The 13,109-nt window shown below is 41.0% G+C and overlaps 1 protein-coding gene and 1 long non-coding RNA gene across 7 annotated transcripts in view; one reads left to right on the top strand and one right to left on the bottom strand.

Moving 5' to 3' along the window:
- Positions 1–13,109, bottom strand: part of bin1a (bridging integrator 1a) — a 151,320-nt gene that overhangs the window by 30,286 nt on the left and 107,925 nt on the right. For 2 of the 6 annotated variants that reach the window (XM_073025509.1, XM_073025500.1), the window contains one exon: positions 8,129–8,272. The exons of the other annotated variants lie outside the window; for them this stretch is intronic. In XM_073025509.1, coding sequence (XP_072881610.1) covers positions 8,129–8,272 — 144 coding nt within the window. The remainder of the gene's footprint in view (positions 1–8,128; positions 8,273–13,109) is intronic. 6 annotated transcript variants of the gene reach the window in all.
- On the top strand, positions 2,560–5,780 carry LOC140714362 (uncharacterized). The gene is made up of 3 exons (XR_012095865.1): positions 2,560–2,691; positions 5,052–5,133; positions 5,275–5,780. It is a non-coding gene; the product is annotated as an uncharacterized lncRNA (long non-coding RNA).

Genomic DNA, 13,109 nt, shown 5'->3' on the forward strand with positions numbered 1-13,109 from the left:
TTGGGAGGTCAGGGCTCAGGTATACAGCCGAGATATTGCCTCAGAGCACATTTAAAGGTGATGACACTAGATGCTGCCAGATTGTCCAAAATAGAAATCTGATCCCAGCAGCAAGAGTAGGGGCAACATGTGAAAGGAAACTTTATTTCATAAAAACCGCCCATTTAAATGTTACACACAAAGTAGAACAAATAAAACCATTATTTGAACCATACCAACTTTGGGAACATTGACAGTGCTGGATTCAACACAGGGCAATTTACACAGCAATGTATTACCCTCTTTGCATCAGATATCTGCAGTTATTTTTTAACTCTGCTACTTGCTGATTAAAGCTGCTTACAGCCTGCAATCACAGCAGAGAATACCCTAAACAATGATTCACACTATCTGTTGGGAGGAACTCAGCAGAGCTGAGCAGCATCATGCAAAATGGATGAGTGATGTGACTCTGCCCACTTAGTTCCTCCAGCACATCTTTACACCAGATTTCTGCATCTGCAACATTGTCTTCGAGAATGCTACACCAGGAGGAACAGGTTCAGGACCCAAACACTGATTCTGGCATGACATCAAGGATCAGCAAGCTACTGGAAGTATAAACCACAAACCTACCACTATTAGAACACAGAACATTACACCATAGCACAGGCTCTTCAGCTTCAGATGTTATGACCTTTTAGCCTAATACGAGATTAATCTAATCCCTCTCTCCTACATAACCCACTTTTCTTTCATTCATGTGTCCAAGAATCTCCTAAATGTCCCTAATATACAGCTGCAAGTTTATGAACCCCTGGCAATTACCTGGTTTTCTGCATTAATTACTCAAAATGTGGTCTGGTCTTCATCTAAGTCACAATAATAGTCAAATAATCTGCCTAAACTAATGACAAATAATTGTACTTTTCAAGTCTTTATTGAACACATTCTTTAATCATTCAGTCCAGGCTGGAAAAAGTATGTGAGCCCTTGTACTTAATATCTGGCAGAATCGCTCATCGACAATAACCTCCACTAGAAACGTTTCCTGTAGCTGCTGATTAGGGATGAACAATGGGCAAGGAGGAATTTTACATCATTCCTCAATCCAAACCTGCTTCCGTTCATTGATATTTCTGGGATACCTTGCATGAACAGCCCTCTTCAGGTCATGGCACAGCATTAAGGTCTGGACTCTGATTTGGCCATTGCAAAACACATTTTCTTTTTAAACAATTCTGTTGTTGATTAACTCTTCTGTTTCTGATCATTGTCTTGTTACTTAATCCAACTTCCATTAAGCTTCAGGTGACTGACCACCACCCCGACGCTCTCCTGTAAAATTTCTTGATACAATTTTGAAATCACTGTTCCCTCAATGATCGCAAGCTGCCCAGGCAGAGCCCCAAACCACGATGTGCCTTCCACCATGCTTCAGTTGGGATGAGGTTTTGGTATGCATTGCCTTTTTTCCTCCAGACATAGTGGCGTGCATTTCTGCTAAAAAGTTCAAGCTTTGTCTCATTTATCCACAGAACATTGTCCCAAAAACATTCTGGAACATTCAGGTGGTTGTTTTTTTTTTTACAAACTTGAGATGTGCAGCAATTTTTTTTGGGAGAACAATGGCTTCTTCCATGGTGTCCTTGAATGAACACCATTTTTGTTCAGTGTTTTTCTTATAGTGGATTTATGAAAAGAGTTAGTTCTGGAGATTTCTGCAGGTTTTCTGCTGTTACCCTCGAGTTCTTTTCCACCTCTTTCTGCATTGCATATTGTGCTCTTGGAGTGATCTTTGCAGGATGCCCACTCCTAGGGAGAGCAGCAACAGTATGGTAGGATTATCACTAATGCAAAAAAAATAACTTTTCTTCAAGAATTACTGCAAATCCAGGTCTTTGTGAACTTGGTTTAAAATGTTGAATGCACTCTGGTTATTCCTGACTGTCCAGGAGAGAAAGATGGGCAGTGAATATCAAATTGTAAAGAAATGCAGACCAATACTACTGGGAAAAAGAATCGGGAACCATTCCAAACGGGAAAAAAAAGCTGCAGTTTTCTAAACTCTGGTACATTTTGGAACAAAGGCAAAAACGATGTAATATTGTGAAGCAGTCATCACTTTACCACAGGTTCCACAAACAGGAAGGTGATAATGACCAACAGCTTTAAGGGACCAATATTCCGCTCGCCAAGGCAGCATAATCTTTCTGACAAAGTGCCTCAGATGCCAGATGTTAAATCAGCCCCTTTCCACACATGTTAGTCATCCTGCTGAGTACAGTATTTCCAGCATTTACTTCAGATTATTAGCAAGTGCTTTTTTATTGTATTACTCTTCGGTAGAATTGCATGCCTCAGAACAGAGAAGATTAACATCTGAAAATCTGAAAACAACACATCTTGGGGGGAATAAAAGGATGCTGCATTGGGAGTGTCAACTTGGATGTTTGTGAAGTCTCTAGAGTAGAATTTAAGCACATGATCCCCTGACTCAGCAGGACTTTAACCACTGATCCTCAGCTTGTGTTACAGGAACTTGTGCTTTTCCAGCTGTAACAGGAATCAGCCTGACAATCATGAAAGCACAGTACCCATGTTATAGGAAACAGGCTTTCACAGTACCATCTCAGGATCTTAGAAATGCAAGAGACTGCTATCTGGCCCAACTTTCACATCTCTGAAATGAAAACATCCGAATAACAGAAGGTAGGAGAGTCTGCATAAAAATATAAGTAAACGTGATTGCAACTTCCCCTGATATTTTTTTTGGTGGACAAAGGAGGCAGGGTTTGTGGAGGTTTTGGAAATACTAAGGGATTACCAGCTTGAGATACCTGCTCAGATATCACTGAGAATCTTTGTTCTTCAAATACAAATTTCCATGTCAATTTCCATTAGTTTAACAGTAAACTAGGCCATGGAAGAGCACTACCTCATCACTGTAGTGAAACCCTTGCTACCATCTTCAAGTAAGTTTGCAGATGACACAAAGATTGGAGGAGTTGTGGATGGAGCTGCAGGTTGTCGAAGGTTACAAGACGATATAGACAGGCTGCAGAGTTGGGCAGAAAAATGGCAGATGGAGTTCAATCCGGATAAGTGTGAGGTGATGCATTTTGGAAGGACAAACCAGAAGTCTGAGTATAGGATTAATGGTCAGTTACTTAAGAGTGTGGATGAACAAAGGGACTTTAGGGTTCAAATCCATACATCCCTCAAGGTCACTGCGCAGGTTGATAGGGTAGTTAAGGAGGCCTATGGGATGCTAGGCTTCATTAACAAGGGGATTGAGTTCAAGAGTAGAGAGGTCATGTTGCAACTCTACAAATCTCTGGTGAGACCGCACTTAGGAGTATTGTGTTCAATCCTCATTATAGGATGTGGAAGCTACGGAGAGGGTGCAGAGGAGATTTACCAGGATGTTGCCTGATTTGGAGAACAAGTCATATGAGGCAAGGTTAGCAGAGCTGGGACTTTTCTCTTTGGAGTGTAGAAGAATGAGAGGGGACTTGATAGAGGTCTACAAGATTATGAGAGGCATAGATAGGGTGGATAGCCCTGTTTCCCAGGGCACCAATAGCAAACACCAGAGGGCATATGTACAAAATTAAGGGAGGGAAGTTTAGGGGAGACATCAGGGGTAAGTTGTTTTTTTTTTTTAAAAACACAGAGGGTTGTGAGTGCCTGGAATGACTTGCCAGGGATGGTGGTGGAGGATAAAACATTAGGGGTATTTAAGAGCCTCTTGCACAGGCACATGAATGAAAAAAAAGATTATGGGGTAGTGTGGGTTTAGTGCTTTTTTAAGGATTATATGGGTTGCCACAACGTAGAGGGCTGAAGGGTCTGTACTGTACTGTAATGTTCTATGTTCTAAGATTAGAAACTGCCATCAACTGTTGAAGGTCCAGGTGACAAGACACTGACTAAATGCTTTCAAAACAACACCCACCATTCAGGACATGCTCTCCTCTCATTACTGTGACCAAGACCCACACTCAACCTTTTGTTCAGACCAATTCGCCAAATACCAAAAACTTCTGTCTGCATTTCATTGCTCAGGCCTCCGAACACCGGTCTCATATCATCAGTGTATCAGTATTCTTTATTGCAATGCCAAGATGCATTTAAGGCACAACTTTAGTACACTAAAACACTGACATTGCACTTTGAGATATATCAAATGCAGCTCAACTCTAAAGGGTCTCACCCTCTGTGCAATAATAGGTGGCTATTCACCCCATTGTACCCATGCCCTTTCTTAAATTTGCAGGGAAACTGGAAAGCCCTTTCTTTCCATGTATAAACTCAATTTCCTTTACAAAGAGCAACTGAATCTGCTTCAAATGCTTCCAGGTTCCTGGGGTTCACATCATGATTACTTCACCTGGTCCCTTAATATCACCTCCCTGAACAAGGCAGCACAAGCAGCACCTCCACTTCCCAAGAAGATTGAGGCAAGAAAGGCTCCCCCACACCCCCATCTTAACTGTGTTTTACAGGAGCACCACTGAGAGTGTCCTGACAGGTTCATCTCCATCTGGTATGGAAGCAGTGAAGCATCGGACCACAAGTCCCTACAAAGGACTGTGAGAACAGCTGAGAGGGTCACAGGAGTGTCCCCACCATCCATCAAGAGCGCTGCGTGTGCAGGGCCCCTAGGATCCCACACAACCATCCAGCATCCTCTGACCCTCTATCAGACAGGAGACTATGATGCATTTAAAACAGGATGAGACTGTTTCTTCACTCAGACCATTAGGCTTCTGAACTCCCTGCCGTATCATACTCGAAGTGTCACGTTAATCTGTTCTAGTACAATATGGAATATTAATACACTTCAGTTTGTTATTTGTGTGAGATTCATCTGTAGATTTTACCCTTATTTTCATGTTATCATGTGTTTATGTGAACTACTGGGCTTTACACACTGGTTCAGAGAAATGTCTCATTTCTATATGCATTATGTAATTATATACATGTATATAATTAAACAATAACGCACAACTTGAAATTCTAGATTACATAAGGTTCTAACCATTTGTCTTAACTTTTGTGTCCTTTAGTTATCAACCTTCCTACAAATGGAAACATTTAACTTTCCCTTCATCATTGATTAAACTCAAGATGATGATCTACCTCTTCCAGGTTTGTTTGCACACTTATTTTTAAGTATGAATTTGGTCTCCTTTAACAACCCCAAATTGAGGTGTTAATGATTGTTTGGATTGGGCCTGTGCAAAACAGCTTGCAATGTTCACACTTTATTTACTTCTTTCTGACATGCAGAGAACGATCAGGGCTGGAAGATGCTCCACAGAAGACTAGAATGCACACAAAAGCTCCTATCCAGAGTTATGTAGCAGAGAAACAAACACTGCAGGTCATTGATTGTAAAGAACCTATTTATAGTCATTGTTTTATTCATCCCACATTCCCAGTTCTCCCAGATTTACCCCTCAATGGCCGACTAACCTGACATATTTGGGATGGGGAGAAGAGCAGAACACTGAGGGATGAACATGCATACTCCAGAGGACAGAACTGGATCTAGACTGAAAACGCAAGATGCAGGAAATCCAGAGTAACAGAGGAACTCAGCAAGCAGGACAGACACATCGATGTCAAGGAATAAAGAGTCAACGTTTTGCGCTAAGACCCTTCATCAGAACTGGAAAGGTCAGAGGAAGAATCTAGGCTGATAGAGCTGCAAGGCCACAGCTCTACATCTCTGCCATTCTGCTGTGGCATTTCTGACAGGTTTGACAATCAAACTATCCACAGATGTAGGGTGCACTGCTCGTTCATGATACCCTGAAGAGCTTTTCTTGTTGGATCATCAACAGATTAAAAAGAGAGCCTGCAGAACAAAGGGTAAGGGAAGCCAGTACAGAGGCAATACCCAGCATGTGTTAAGTCATACACCAGTTAAGAATGACTAAGGTTTGAGTTTTCCTTCGTTCTAAATTTACTTATGCTTGGATGTAGCTGCACTGACTTGTGGACAACATTATAGTTTCAGAAAGGTCTGATGCCCCCAGTTGTTTTTCCACTACAAATGAGGTCTGCATTTATTCAACACCTTGTATAGTGCACAAGGATTTTTTGCAGTAAGTGAAACAATATTTCAATGTGTAATGAGATATTATCTTTGAAAATACTAGGAACCCAACTTCAAAGAAAATAAAATAACCTGCAAGAGCACAAATTAAGCACATTTTTACAGGCAAAATTTCCAAATTATAGAAATGTCATATACAATGCAGCCTTGCCCAAAATGATTTGTTGGTACCAGAAAACTGAAACAACCAAGTAGCAAAACAAATCGAAAATGTTAAAACAAATTCTGCAATACATTTTCAATAAACCTGAATACTACCTCTGGGAAGTAGCATCCAACTTAGATTCTGAGGGCTTCAAAAGATGTTAGTGTAAGGAAATGCAGTCCATTTGTATCATACATGGTTGTATGATCATCATAGTTGGTTCCTAAAAATCATTGTGCCAAGCTGCTTGCTAGGGTATTCTTAGGGGCAATTACTAATCAGCCAAATTGCAGATTTGGAATTTAGACCAATGATGATGATGAGCCAATCTCCTTAAGGATAGTAGTAATGCAGATTTTTAAAATATTCAATAACTTCACTGTCCATTACTGGCACCAACATTCCATTCCAGAATTGTGCTTAGGCAGCCCTGTCTCCAATCAGAGAGATTTAAACTATTGCACCCTGAACACTGATGCAGGCACCAGGCTAACATACTAATGGAGTAACTATACCATGGTCTCCAGTACAGCAAGTGCTTATTCTAACACTGCTGAAGTTGGCACGTAAAATCCATTCAAAAACCTTTCATGCTTGTCCAATAGAATCTGTACTGAAGATGTCTAAGGTATCTCCAATAGGAGTTCTAACAAGAAAATGTGTTTTTTTAAATAAAATTGAGATACAAGAAGATTCGGGTAGAACAGTGGTGCAGCTGCATGACAGCTCCAACAATCTAGGTTCAATGCCGTATCTGGTGCGCAGAGTTTACATCATATATCTATAAAATAGAGACAGGATTAGGCCGCTTGGCGCAATGAGTCTGCTCCATTATTCCATCATGGCTGATTTATTCTCACACAAACCCATTCTCCTCCCTTCTCCCCACAACCCTGAGACCCTTACTAATCAATAACCTATCAACCTCCGCTTTAAAATCCACAATTCAGCCGTCTGTGGCAATGAACTCCACAGATTCAGCATTCCCTGGTGATAGAAGTTCCTGCTCATTTGTTCTAAAGGTACTTTCTCTCTACAAACACATTACTCAGTTTTCCCAAAGGTTAATTGGCTTCTGTACATTCGCCACTAGCCCCAGATGGCAATGAGAATAGGGAGAGGCAAGAAAAGTGCAAGTCAGTTGCAGGGAAATGGGGGCTACTGTATTCCTCACAGAGCCAGAACAGACACAATGACTGAATAGTCATTTGCCATAAGAAATGGCTACCTGATCCTTAATGCAAATATCTAATCAGTCAATCATGTGGCAGCAACTCAATGCATAAAAGTATGCAGACATGGCCAAGGGGTTCAGTTGTTCAGACCAAACATCAGAATGGGGAAAATGTGAACAAAGTGACTTTGATCAAAGAATGATTGTTGGTGCCAGATGGGGTGGTTTAAGTGTCTTAGAAACTGTTGATCTCCTAGGATTTTCCATGCACAATTATCGTCTCAGGAGTTTACAGGGAATGGTGCACAAAAAAAACCAAAAACAAACATCTAGTGAGCAGTAGTTCTATGGGGGAAACGCCTTGTTAGTGAGAGAGGTCAGAGGAGAATGGCCAGACTGGCTCAAGCTGACAGGAAGGTGACACCAGCTCAAATAACTATTACAGAGGTGTGCAGAAGATCATCTCTGTAAGTACAACACTTTGTACCTTGAAGTGGATGGGCTACAGCAGCAGCAGACCATAAACATCCACTTCAGCTACTTTATTAGGTACACTCCTGTATCTAATAAAGTGGCCACTGATTACAAGGGTATGGACAGTCTCATTTTTTAAAAATTATCCACTCTCCTGAAATAAACAATTTGCAGCAGGTTGACATAATTAGAAATTGCAAGCACATACCCAACCATTGTTTACACTTACTTCAGCAGCAACGGTTTCCTTCTCTTCGAGCAGAATGGGCTGGGCTGACCAGTCCACTGCAAAAGTGCTCTCACTAAAACCATCCCCAATAGCCAAGCTTGGAGAATGGTCCATAGACATGCTGTTAGTTGCACTCCCTTCAGGCTTTACGGAAGGATGCAGCAGGAGAAAGACAGAACAAAGAAGCTCAGTAAAACAGGCAAGTGAAGTAAACAGACCCACAGAATCAAAGAGCACTGGACTCTCAGTACTTCTAAAGACTCTTTAATTAAGAAACTGCTGCAAAAAAAAACTTACCGGTCTGATTCAGTCCCTATTCAAGATCTCGACTGAAAGTTTTGAACAAATCTGTGGAATGCTCTGCTACAGACTGTGGTGGAGGCCAAGTCTGTGTGTTTATTTAAGGCAAAAGTTGATAGCTTCCTGATCTACCAGGGCATCAAAGGATATGGCAAGAAGGCAGGTGTATGGGGTTGAGTGGGATCTGGGATCAGTCATGATGGAATGGCAGAATAGACTCGATAGGCTGAATGGCCTAATTCTGCTATATCTAGCTCTTGGCAAGCAACCTGGAATTCCGTATTATGAATACAAAGAGTTGAGTTGGGTTTGAGGCACTAGTTTTAAAATTTCTTGAATTTCTTGCAGAGCATTTCTGCAAATAGCAATTAATTGAACCACAGATTGACAATTCAGTGCTTTCTTCATCAATCTCAGATTTTTAATAAGTCACACATCAGCCAGAATTCCATTAAACAGCAGAAATGTATTGAGTGGCTCCAGCGAAAAGTGCCAAAAGTTTGCAAATCAAGGAGCATTTGTGTAGAGAGAAAATGTCAGCAATTCAACTCAATTATCCATCAGATTAGCTGATGAAATAAGTAAAAGCTTAAGGTAGAGTGAATGAAGAAACAGTTGTGATAACAAACAGATTCTACAGATGTTGGAAATCTAGAGCAACTCTCTCAAAATGCTGGAGTAATTCAGGTCAGGCAACATCTATGGAAATGAATAAACAGTTGACATTTTAGGCCAAACATTTAGGACTGAAAGGAAGTGGGAAGAAGCCAAAATCAAGTGGTGGGAAGTGGGAAGGAGTACAAGCTAGAAGGTGATAAGTGAAGCTAGGTGAGGGGAAAGTAGGTAGGGGGGGGAGATGAAGTGAGAAGTTGGAGGTGATGGGTAGAAAAGGGCTAAAGGAGGAATCTGATAGGAGAGGAGAGTGGACCATAGATTAAAAGGGGAAGGAGGGCCACCAAGGGGAGGAAATAGGCAGGTGAGGAAGAGGTGAAAGGAGAGCCAGAGTGGCAAATGGAAGAAGGGAGGGGAAGAGCGAGCAAGAAAAATTACTGGAAGTTTTTGAGGGGCAGGAAGAGTGGAAATGGCCCCTTTTGACTGCTGGAAGGGAAGGCTACTAGCTTTTGCTTCCAAATCATACCTTGTTCTGCACTCACAGGTGTTAATTACTTCTTCCACACCTGTACACCTTAAAATGTTCACATTGACCTTCTAGTTAAGTGACCCGAATTGAGACTTTAGATCCATGGATGCTGCTTGACCAGCTGAGCACGTCCAACAATGTTCTTTTAGCTTGGATCTCCACAAGAACAGTTTGTTGCTCCAACAAAACTCTAAACGTTCTTGTCTCTGTAGCCAGTAGACTTTGTAATTTTTGTTTTATACATCAGGCTAACAAAAGGATCTTCCAAATGTTGGATAATTTTTTCCTCCCACTTCAAATAAGGCAGCAATGTACAATGACATATCCCCATTACCCCATCTTGAGTCCATAATTAATTGCCCTTAAACAGCAAGTACACTTTCTAAGCCAGAATCATTACACCCATTTTTGAAACAGCTCTTCAATTCTAGTGCAACACCCAATGATTTACTAATTGCAAAAACATCTGTATGATTGGACTGACTCATGCGTTTAATTCATCGACTGTGCTAGCTATCTGAAACAAACCTAAATGCAAAAAACCTTTGTTCCTATTACAAAAAGACAACAATGATTACAGCTATAACTAAACATAGAATGGGTTCTTCCCTTTTGGCAAGGGAAGCACAGGCTGACAAGGGAAGTCCAGGACAGTTCAAAAGTAAAAGATTATATAATATAGCAAATAAAAATACTGGGAATTCAGAGGGTTAGGAAGCTTTTTAAAAACCAACAGAAGGCAACTAAAAAAGCTACAATGAGAGGAAATATGAAATATGAACACAAACTAACCAATACCAGCAGATACCAAAAGGTTTTTCAGATATATAAAGAATAAAAGAGGTGAGAGTGGATATCGGACTGCTGGAAAACTACACAGAAGAGGTAGTAATGGGGGACAAAGAAATGGTAGATTAACTTAATTAGTATTTTGCATTAGTCTTCACTGTGGATGACACTACAAGTATGCCAGAAATTTGAGAGTGTGTCGGGGGCAGAAGTGTGTAGTTGCTATTATCAAGGAGAAGATGCTTGGGAAGCTGAAGGGCCTGAAGATACAGGTTTCCCCCGCAATCCGAAGGTAGAGTGTTCCTATGAAGCTGTTTGTAATCCGAAATGTCGTAAAGCGAAGAAGCAATTACCATTAATATGGGAAATTTTTTTGAGTGTTCCCAGACCCAAAAAAAACCTACCAAATCAAAGCAATTAACACATAAAACCTAAAATAACACTAACATATAGTAAAAGCAGGAATGATATAATAAACTTACACCCTATATAAATAGAAATATTGTAGGTAAGGTGTAGTTTCACTTATCAAACTCGGGAAGGCAGCGAACCAAAATCGATTTAGACAGAGAAAAAAAAACAATACGTACACGCATGCGCAAACAACTGCCTGCACAAGACTTCCTGGTCATGGTAGTCTTTCTCGGGGTGAACACACATATAAAGTGGGCGTCTTTTTTTCTTAAAAGTGAAAATCCTCTTTGGTTAGTGAAAAGAGGTAAGTATTTCGTAACAGCCAGTTGTCGTAAATCAAACGTTCGAAAAGCGGGGGCCACCGGTAGATAAATCATCTGGACCAGATGGACTACAAACCAGGTTTCTGAAAACAGTAGCTGAAGAGATTGTGGAGGCACAAAGTAATGATCTTTCAAGAATCACTAAATTCTGGAATGGTTCCAGAGGACTGGAAAATTGCAAATATCACTTCACTCTTCAAGAAGGGAGGAAGGCAGAAGAAAGGTAATTATAGGATAGTTAGCCTGACTCCAGTGGTTCAGAAGATGTAGGAGTCCATTATTTAGAATGAGGTATCAGGGTACTTGGAGGCATATGATAAAATAGGCTGGTGTTGTTTACTTGGATTTTCAGAAGGCCTTTGACAAGGTTAAAGCGAGGCTACTTAACAAGCTAACAGCCCATGGTATTACAGGAAAGATACCAGCATGGATAAAAGATTGGCTGACTAGCAAGAGTTGGAATAAAGGGGCCTTTCTGGTTGGCTGCCGATGATTACTAGTGTTCCACAGAGGTCAGTATTGGGAATGTTTCTTTTCACATTACATCTCAATTTGGATGATGGAATTGGCTTTATGGCTGAAGTTTATAGACAATACAAGAATGATGTAGGGGCAAGTAGTGTTAAGGAAGCAGAAAGTCTGTACAAGGACAGACTGATTGCAGAATGAACAAAGATATGGCAGATAGAACATATTGTAGGTAAGTATACTGTCATGGACTTTGGGAGAAGGAATAAAGGCACAGACGTTTATAAACCTGGAGAAACTTCAAAAATCAGACAAAGGGATTTGGAAGTCCTTATGCAGGATTCCCTGTAGATTAACTTAACAGGTTGAGTTGGTGGTGAGGAAGGCAAATGCAATGTTAGCATTCATTTTGAGAGGACTAGAATACAAGAGCGAGGATGTAACATTGAGGCTTGGCCAGATAGGACTTGGAGTATTGTGAGTAGTTTTGGGCCCCTCGTCTAAAAGATGTGCTGGCATTGGAGAGGGTACAGAGGAAGTTCAGGAGAATGATTCTGGCAATGAGAAAGGTTAACATGGTACGCATTGATGGCTCTGGGCCTGTGCTGGTTGAAGTTAAGAATGAAGGGGGTGAGGGGAGAAATCTCATTAAAATCTATCAAATATTAAAAGGCCTAGACAGAGTGAATGTGGAGAGAATGTTTCCTATAGTGAGTGAGTCTAGGACTGGAGGGCATGGCGTCAGAATAGAGGGATGTCCATTTAAAACAACGATGAGGAGGAATTTCTTAAGCCAGAGGGTGGTAATCTGTGGAATTCATTGCCACAGACAGCTGTTGAAGCCAAGTCATTAAGTATATTTAAAGCAGTGGTTGATAGATTTTTGATAAGTCAGGTTGTGAAAGGTTATGGGGAGAAGGCAATAGAATGGGGTTGAGAGGGAGGGATAATAAAATCAGTCATGATAGAAAGGCCAATCACAAACAAGAGAAAATCTGCACATGCTGGAAATCCAAGCAACACACACAAAATGCTGGAGGAACTCAGCAAGCCAGGCAGCATCTATGGAAAAGAGTACAGCTGATGCTTAGGGACAAGACACTTCATTGGTCCTGAAGGGCCTCAGCCCTTTTTTCCCATAGATGCTGGCTGGCCTGCTGAGTTCCTGCAGTATTTTGTGGGTTGATGGAATGAAAGAGCAGACTCAATGTGCCAAGTGGCCCAATTCTGCTTCTAAGTCTTATGGTCTTTTCAAACATAAGTTGTAAACTGGGGACAGACTCGCATGCACATCTAAGCAGTGTGGGCCTTACCCAGTCACTTGTCAGAGGAGGGTATAAATAGTTAAACCTACAGAACTGGTCAGTCTACAAAAGCTGCTAATATTTTAAATTTGCTCTGATGAATTTACCAAATCATGTCCCATGATGGAACAATAAACATCAAGTTACAGTTGCATCAACTCGGAAACGCAATGGCTGCTGCATTCTGAGAAACCAATATATTCCGTGTCAAAGAAATCCCACTTTACACATCTAAACAAGAT

The sequence above is a fragment of the Hemitrygon akajei genome, chromosome 2 (genome assembly GCF_048418815.1).
Source record: "Hemitrygon akajei chromosome 2, sHemAka1.3, whole genome shotgun sequence".
NCBI classification, from domain to species: domain Eukaryota; kingdom Metazoa; phylum Chordata; class Chondrichthyes; order Myliobatiformes; family Dasyatidae; genus Hemitrygon; species Hemitrygon akajei.